The sequence below is a fragment of the Antennarius striatus genome, chromosome 16, assembly GCF_040054535.1.
Source record: "Antennarius striatus isolate MH-2024 chromosome 16, ASM4005453v1, whole genome shotgun sequence".
NCBI lineage: Eukaryota > Metazoa > Chordata > Actinopteri > Lophiiformes > Antennariidae > Antennarius > Antennarius striatus.
In genome coordinates, this window is record NC_090791.1 from 17,343,187 (window position 1) to 17,351,870 (window position 8,684).

Consider the following 8,684-nt stretch of genomic DNA (forward strand, 5'->3'; position numbering starts at 1 on the left):
AAAAAAAATTAGGTAATATGTGTTTTATTAAAATTTTAAACAAAAAAAAAAATCACATTTCATCAAGATTTCATCAGAAAAATATTATTTAGACACTATTTGTTGATGCAGCAACAAATGTTGAATGTTTGTTCTCAGTCAAACTGTCACTCCCGATATATGAAACGATCAATTCTGTGAATTATAATCTGGAGCTGAATTAAAGTTAAACCACATAATCTGTATAATCTATCCAGGTTAGTTTTCGGTTCTCTGAACAGCAGCGGATTCCGAAGCATCCAGCGGAGCGTTTTTTTGTTGCACCACCAACTTGTCACCAAAGATGGCGATTTGCTGAGTGCTCATGGATACACACATTTGTCTGCTAGTTGTTATCTTACTAGAAACGACAACTTTAAAAACAAATTAACGGCTTTAGCGAGCGCCTACCCTTCATCTGAAGCACACCTGACGTCTCGTCGGCCGCCGCCGCCATGCAGATCACGCTGAAAACGCTGCAGCAGCAGACCATACAGATCGAGATAGACCCCGAACTAACGGTGAGTGGCCATTAGCTCACTTGCTAACTTTAGTTGTGGGTGCTAGCCTTGGAGCGTGTATTTAACTGAACGAAAGCCCTCAGTTTTTCTTTACATTTCTATATTTTTACATATTAGTCAGCCCACATAGAACACGAACTTAACGCCAAACCTTGCTAGCTAGCGTTAGCTAGTTCGCTAGCTGATTAGCCTGTTAACAAAGTCATGGCGACGCGACTGCCAGTGATTTACTTATACTTATTAATTCGTGTCGCTGTTAGTTTACTTTTAGTGATATTCGGCAACTCGTTGTGTTATTTTGTCTGTAATAACGTCAAGTGTGTAGCGAACTTGGCAGCCCTGTGCTGTATGAATGCTAAAGCTAAACGCATATGACACTGCCAGTCATCATTAGCTTCGCTGCTAACGTCATGATGAGCTGCTAAGTTGTTAAGCGTGTTCCTGCTAAACTAGCGGCTCAGGTTAGCATTGAGCAGCAGAGCGTCGCTCTGGTTAGCCTGAGGCAGCAGCGGCGGCTAGCATTCAGATAGCGGCGGCTAGCATTCAGATAGCGGCGGCTAGCATTCAGATAGCGGCGGCTAACATTGAGGTAGCGGTGGCTAACATTGAGGTAGCGGTGGCTAACATTCAGATGAGTTTTCATTTACCTTTATGGCTCCTCCGACTGAATGCAGAACTTCTCTCTTATTGTTGTGTGTTAATAAATGATGAGTTTGCTTTTCCTTTTTAACCAGGTGAAGGCCTTGAAAGAGAAGATAGAGGCAGAGAAAGGAAAAGACAACTTTCCTGTTTCTGGACAGAAGCTGATCTATGCTGGAAAAATCCTGCAAGATGACACACCTATTAAGGATTACAAAATTGATGAGAAGAATTTTGTTGTAGTCATGGTGTCCAAGGTGAGATTTAATTGGGATGCTTTTTGGTGAGTTGGTAATAAACTTTAATTTCTAAAATTTTTTACACCATCTTTGTAATCTGCCAGCAACGATCACACAAGTTCTTTTGGATTGATTTACCGTTTCCTTGCTGTTCTTACGTTTTTTTATTTTTAACTGGCAAAAGCCGAAGCCCGCAGCAGCAGCAGCAGCAGCAGCAGCTGCCGCCGCCTCGCCACCGGCTTCAGAAGCCCCCAAGCCCCCAGTCCAGGACTCGGGCTCCACATCAACAGCTGTCCCGGCTACAACCCCACCGTCGGCCCCGGCCCCGGCTCCAGCAGCTGCACCCACTCCCATTGAGGAGGCCAAAGACGAGCCGAGTGCGGCTCCAACAGAACCTCAGCAACCAGCCAGGTACCAGCAGACAAGCTGGAGTGAATTCTGAGTGCCATTACTAAACCAAGTGCTCCTAACACATCATCAGTGGCAGTGAATCTTGACCTTTACCCGGCATTGTCCATCCAGATTGAAGACATTTGTAAAATTTCCATCTTTGAAAGCTGCTAGCTTTCCTAGATGCTCATGAAATCTCCTAATTGTGAGAAGCAAACTTAAAAAGTTATAAAAATGTCACAAGCATGTCCTGTCCTACTGCTTTGCAAACCAACTCATTTTATGCAGTTGTCACTTTTGGCTTGGCACGTCTTGCTTCGAAGAGTGGTTATTTCCACAGGGCCAGTCCTGTTTAGGAGATGAATTGGAGGACTGCAGTAATGAACATTTGTCTATTTTGTTGTACAGAAGACACTGTACTGAGCAGACTGACAGTGATTGCATGTTGCTTTCTGGTGTTTCGGTCGTGTTTGTGATGCTGCATCCTGTATTATAGTTAATGAACCAAGTTGATGGACGTCTCATTTTTCTTGCCAACATCCATCAGTCAGTTTAACGGTGCGAGTGATTGATGAGATCTGTTCTATGCGAGCCGAGTCAGATCATCTCGTGAATATAAACTCTTATGAAAGTAAATTATAATGTGCTCTTATATCTGTTGTTTAATATAATAAGAGAATGTGGAGTATTCATACGATAGAGTAAATATTTCCATTCCCCCAAATGGCCTTTATTTACTAGAAACAGTCAGTTTGTCAAAGGTTGCGCTCCATCTGAAATACAGATAACAGTACTTGTCAGTCTTCATGGAGATGGTTGTCTTTTTGTACTTTGACACCTTATGTGTTCTTAGAGATATAAGAAGTACATCAACATATAAGTACAGTATTCTATATAAACACACAGAGGGTAAGTCAGGTCTCTGAACTCAGCAACTCGTCGAGTCAGAGTCGTGGCTGAGCTACGCTGAGAAATTGGCAACGGCGTTGTGTCTGATAGAGTGCCAACTTTAGCATTTTTAGTTTTCCAACAATATGACAAAATCCTGTGTGGTACAGAACTGAAACAAATAGAGCTTCAAGAAGAATATACCGAGTAAGCACTTCTGTTATTTTCACAGACTGTGTCGTTATTGTTTTCTCTGGACATTTTCTTCCTCTTCATAAGTGTTTCCTGCAAACTCAGTCGTAGCTGTTAGCATGCTGCTAAGATTGTCCGACTCCCTGGCCTCAGAACAGTACTGTTTCTTCAGACTTTTAATGAAATCAAAATTTACTCGTACTAAAGGAACTGAATTTCTGTGACCATAAAGTGTTTGGTCTATGTTGGGTCTCAGTTGTATGAGTACACAAGCCGAATGCACGTAAAGCTGGTGCCGAGGTAACATCTTCTCAGCCAGATATATTCTAACGGAGGGCGAATACATCTGGCTATTTTATAGTTTATTAACTATAAAATAATGAAAGGTTTAGGTTTAACACCATCTCCTTTTCTATCAAACAATGTTTTTATTCTGCATTCTGCAGGAAACGTAAACAGAATTTCCTGATTCCGTCTCAGATATTCGATATTCGTGTTCCTAATGTTTGACTTTTAAATGTTTTGACTGTTGTGGAGTGTTTGGTAGAATTATTGTGGAATTCTGTCCATTACCTTTGGATTTCCAGATGGATGCTGTTATTGTTTCTCTAGAAATGTAGATTTTGAACCAATGCTCCAAAGAAGGGCAACAGACACTCGATCCAGCTCAGAGATCGACACTAACATTGCTTTGACACAGGCGTGTTGTGAACACTAAAGACTGGGTGCTGTGTCCACAATCTGACTCAAGCCGTCCTTTTAATGGAAGATAAGCCCAGTCGTTAAAACAGAGCTACAGATAAAGGTTGTCTGAGTTTCTTCTCCTTTGTTTTGCAGCTGCAGCAGCGGGGGTCAAGGTCTGGATGCCTCCTCAACACTTGGTAGGTCATTGGGTGGCGTCCTGCCTGGCCTGCAGTCGTGTCAGAGTTCACTCACCTACAAATAAAAATGTGTGATTTTAGATCTCTGATTGTTCTTTGTGGCTCAATGATGTATTTCTTGGTCATGCTTGTTGTCCCAAACATGGTTCCAGCTATGAGTCAGGGACTTCACAGACCTTTGTAATATATACTGTTCCTATATATAGACCGTGACAAAAGTTAGCCATCTCCTATTGTGGTGCCACATTGAGCAGGGGGATTCCACTGATAGGTTATATACTGTACATACTCACAGAGCAGTTCTAGAGTAAACCTCACACTGCTGTTAAAGCTGACTGTGTGTTTATTAACTACACATTATCAGTGTTCCCCCTGATCGTTACTGACTGTGTGTGTGTGTTTGGTCTTTCAGTGACTGGGGCCGAGTACGAGACCATGCTGACTGAGATCATGTCGATAGGATATGAAAGGGAGAGGGTGGTGGCGGCGCTGAGGGCCAGCTTCAACAACCCACACAGAGCTGTGGAGTACCTCCTCAACGTGAGTCCTAGAATGCACCACTGCCCTCCCAGTACCCCACCTACATGCCTGGAGGAAAATACATGTGCAGTATACCAGCATTGGTTTATTGCTTGTTCAGAGCCTTATATCACAGATATCCTCTTGTGCGTCGCCCTTAGCGATGTAGCCACGACCCATGACGTTAATGCTAATATTTACCGCCGTCGCTCCTTCATAATCACAAGGCCCTGTCTGACAGGACAAGGTTTTGATGTGTTCACATCCTGTAGTGTGACTCTGTTGTTGTTTTCCAGGGTATTCCCAACAGCCCAGTCCAGGAGAGTAACCCCCCAATGCAGGCCCCCGCATCTCTGCCCACAGAAGCCCCGGCATCTCTAGCAGAGGGTGAGGCTCATTTCAGTCCAAAAATAAATTTGCGTTTGTCCCTGCTGGGCAAGAAATGAAAACGAGCAGCAGTAAGAGTCTATTCTGGTTCGGGGGTTTCAGGAAGGTTCTGTGATAATACATCCAAATGGAAACGCTCCATCAGATGGATGAAATGTGTCACCAGTGGTCGTACTGCGTTGTCCTGGTAGGATTCTGGAAGTCATGACAGAGTAACATCATCAAGGCCCCAGAGGGGGAGAGTCATAGTCTGGACTGTCCTTTTTAAGCCTGTCTTTAGGAAAACACTCAAGACACACTGACAGGTAACAGCAATAAGTACCTGGCACGGCCTTACCGGCAGGCGGTGACTCATCCTATGATTCATTATATGACTCATCACACACTGAATGTTATTAACATAAGCCCGTGTGAACTGTTGGATCAGTTTACATTTCCCCTGCGTGACACCACGCCGTTCAGCTCACCTAAAACCGCCTCCTGTCTTCTCCTGATGCACGTCGCCAATGGCACCCGCCTCCTCTCTGGAAAGGATGCTGTGAGGTGGAGACAGAGCAGCCCTCTGATTGGTCAGAGAGAGGCATCAAACGTAAACAGAGGTTTCTGTCTCTCTGCTTTGATGGGTGATTTCTACAAACATTCCTGTTTTATTTCACTTAAATATTCATTTTCAGCCAACTTTTATCATTTGACTTATTTTTGTAGCTACGGTTACGGTTTGGACCGAGGGCCATTCTGGTGGTTGGTTTAGTTTGCAAAGCCAGTTTTGATCAGTTTATTTCAACAACACTCTACCACCAGGACTGATTTAAGGATATTTTTTTTACTTTGTTCATCGTAGTAAAAAAAATAAAGTTGTGCTCATTCAAATAGATTTTTTTCATATCGATATTAATACAACTGCTCAAACAACATCTCCCATGTATTGGAGAGTTGTTTTTTTAATATAAACTTTTATTTATTTGTCAGTTAACAGTTGACAGATCCAACATGAATATCTTCTTCCCATCTTTCTTCATTGACACAACGTGTGGTTCGCTTCCTGAGTGTTTACGTGTAAATTGAGTGTCTTGTTTTGATTTTGATAGAAGTAAACTCAAATATTGGGATGTTCAGACCTCAGTTGGTCACATCACCTGTGTGTCTGTACAAACACAAACGGGAACTCCTGATTGGCCACTTCTCCATTCCGCTGTGAAACCTGTAAACTTAGAATGCTTGTTTTCAAGGTGCTCGCTGACAGTTTGCCACGTCGCTAAAGGTTGTCAACGTTTTGTGTCACCAGGAGAAAACCCACTTGCGTTCCTGCGGACCCAGCCCCAGTTTCAGCACATGAGACAGGCCATCCGACAGAACCCCGCCGTGCTCCCAGCGCTGCTCCAGCAGCTGGGCAGGGAGAACCCTCAGCTCCTGCAGGTAATGCTAACTGCTAATGCTAACAACTCCTGCAGCTAATGCTGACAGCTGCCGCAGCTAATGCTAACTGCTCCTCAGCAGTTGGTCCCAACCACTCACACCTTTGCACTCTGATTGAAAAAAAGAGTTTAATTTGACATCGAATGACGTCCATCTCCACCTGTTTCCCCCCCAGGAGATCAGCCAGCATCAGGAGCTGTTCATCCAGATGCTGAACGAGCAGGTAGTCGAGGGGGGGGAGGCGCCAGAGGTGGGAGAGATGGGAGCAGCGGGGGAGGAGGGCGGACCTGTCGACTACATCCAGGTTACGCCCCAGGAAAAGGAAGCCATTGAAAGAGTGAGTGAGGGATGAGGGGGGGGGGCGCGAGCCGGTGCGTTGTTGTGGCGCTTTAACTCAAACCTGATTGGTCCCAACAGTTGAAAGCGTTGGGTTTCTCCGAGACGCTGGTGATCCAGGCTTACTTCGCCTGCGAGAAGAACGAGAACCTGGCAGCCAACTTTCTCCTCAACCAGGGCCTGGAAGACGACTGAACAGACGACAGCGCAGCCTCCCTGCCCCCCCCACCCCCACCTTACCCTCCCCTCCCCTCTTCAGCTCAGCTTAAAGACTGCACCCCCCCGATTCACTGTACAGCTACCAACCTCAGCTCAAGCCGTCAGGAGGGGACGAGAGGAGCAGGGGGTGCGGGGGCAGGGGTGGGACGGGGAAGGGTAGACAGGGGTGGGGCCAGGAGAGGTCACACACTTATAAGTACACAAAATGGAGGTTGTGTGCAGGAAGGTCATACCTGGATTACCGAAGGCTTAGGTGAAAAAGTGTGGAGGAATGATAAAATCCACGTCAATTCCAATGGAATGTGTGGGGTTTGTCTAGGGAGAGCTATAATTTGATTTTAGATGCGCTTTGTGAACATTGGGTGGGGGTGGGGTGGGGGGGTGTGTGCTTGTGTGTGAGTCCACGTCTGTGTGCCTGTCCATATGGATGCGATACAGTTACGCTAAAAAAAAAAAGTACTGAAAAGTTGCATTCTCTAAGTTTTTTAAATGCTGTAGTGGGATTTTATGGAAGCGCGTTCTCCTCACTGCACTTCAACATTATCAGTGTGTGTAATGCTTGTAAAAACAAAAACACCAGTAGAGGGATGAACTGGAGTCACTGAGAAGAAATGCGTAGTTTTTACTTGTCATTATTAGTCGATGCAACTGATCAGCAGACGAAGCGTTCTTGTGTCTCTGTAGGTGTCCAGATCTGACCCAGAAGAGGGAAGACACGGTTTGAGAATCAATACAAAACCAAGGTTTGAGAATCAAGTACAAAACCAAAACAATGACAAGCCCTCACTCTTATGCTGTCAAGTGTTCGACTCAAATGTGTTTGCACATTAATCTGTACTGCTTGCTGAGGTCTAAATCATGGGGTTTTAACAGTTTGGGTCATCAGAACGATTCAGCAGCTTCTTCTGTTCATCTTCTTCAGCCCAATAAACAGGTCCCAAATGATGCATTGAGAATCTGTTACACGGTGGTCTGACTGATTCCTTTGACGTGTTGAAGATTTTAAAAATGAAAGGTATAGAACTGGGAGCCAGCTCCATTTCTTTGTGACCAGCTTTGGGAACATTTCAAACAAATGAAACCAACCCAAATGGAAAAGGGAAAAATGTGACCCTGCCAAGTCTGGAGCCAGGCCTTGACGGAGGGCCCATCAGCGAGCGCCTGATGGCCGGGTCTGCCACGGGGCCTGGCCGGGCTCAGCCGAAAAGTCAGCGTGGACTCTTCCCACCACTGTGGACCCACCACCCGCAGGGCAGACCGATGGGATCGGGTGTGCTGCCATATGGGTGGCAGTGACGACGGGGTCACGACGGACCAGCCCCAAGCGGCAGAAATTGGCTTTGGGGATGTGGAATGTCAGCTCACTGGCGGGGAAGGAGCCGGAGCTTGTGTTGGATGTGAAGCGTTACCAGTTGGATCTGGTGGGGCTTACCTCCATGCATAGCCTTGGTTCTGGATCCAAACTCCTGGATAGGGGTTGGACCTTGTTCTACTCCAGAGTTCTGTTAGGCGTGAGGCGCAGGACGGATGTGGGGTTACTCACAAGCCCCCGGCTGAGCGCAGCTGTCTTGGAGTTTACCCCGGTGGATGAGAGGGTCGCTCCCTACGCCTTGACTTATTTGTGCGTATGCACCAAATATCAGTTAATGTATTCGGCTTTCTTGGGGTCCGTACATGGGGTCCTTGATGGGATCCGTGCAGAGGACTCCATTGTTCTGGGGGACTACAATGCACACGTTAGCAATGATGGAGACACTTGGAGGGGCGTGACTGGAAGGAATGGCCTCCCTGATCTAAACCAGAGTGGTGTTATGTTGTTGGACTTCTGTGCTAGTCACGGATTGTTCATAACTACCACCATGTTCAAACACAAGGATGCTCATAAGTGTACCTGGTACCAGAGCACCCTGGGTCGGAGGTCAATGATCGATCTTGTGATCGTATCAACTGACCTTCGACCGTGTGTTTTGGACACTCGGGTGAAGAGAGGGACAGAGATGTCAACTGATTACCACCTGGTGGTGAGTTGGGTCTGTTGG

General features: G+C 45.9%; 1 protein-coding gene across 1 annotated transcript; it reads left to right on the top strand.

Moving 5' to 3' along the window:
• The first annotated feature begins 311 nt into the window (after positions 1-311).
• Positions 312-7,601, top strand: rad23aa (RAD23 homolog A, nucleotide excision repair protein a). The gene is made up of 9 exons (XM_068336504.1): positions 312-539; positions 1,274-1,435; positions 1,602-1,828; positions 3,725-3,768; positions 4,181-4,308; positions 4,584-4,674; positions 5,960-6,090; positions 6,266-6,427; positions 6,508-7,601. The coding sequence occupies exons 1-9, from the start codon at positions 474-476 to the stop codon at positions 6,619-6,621; spliced, it is 1,125 nt and encodes a 374-aa protein (XP_068192605.1). The 5' UTR covers positions 312-473; the 3' UTR covers positions 6,622-7,601.
• Positions 7,602-8,684: the final 1,083 nt, after the last annotated feature.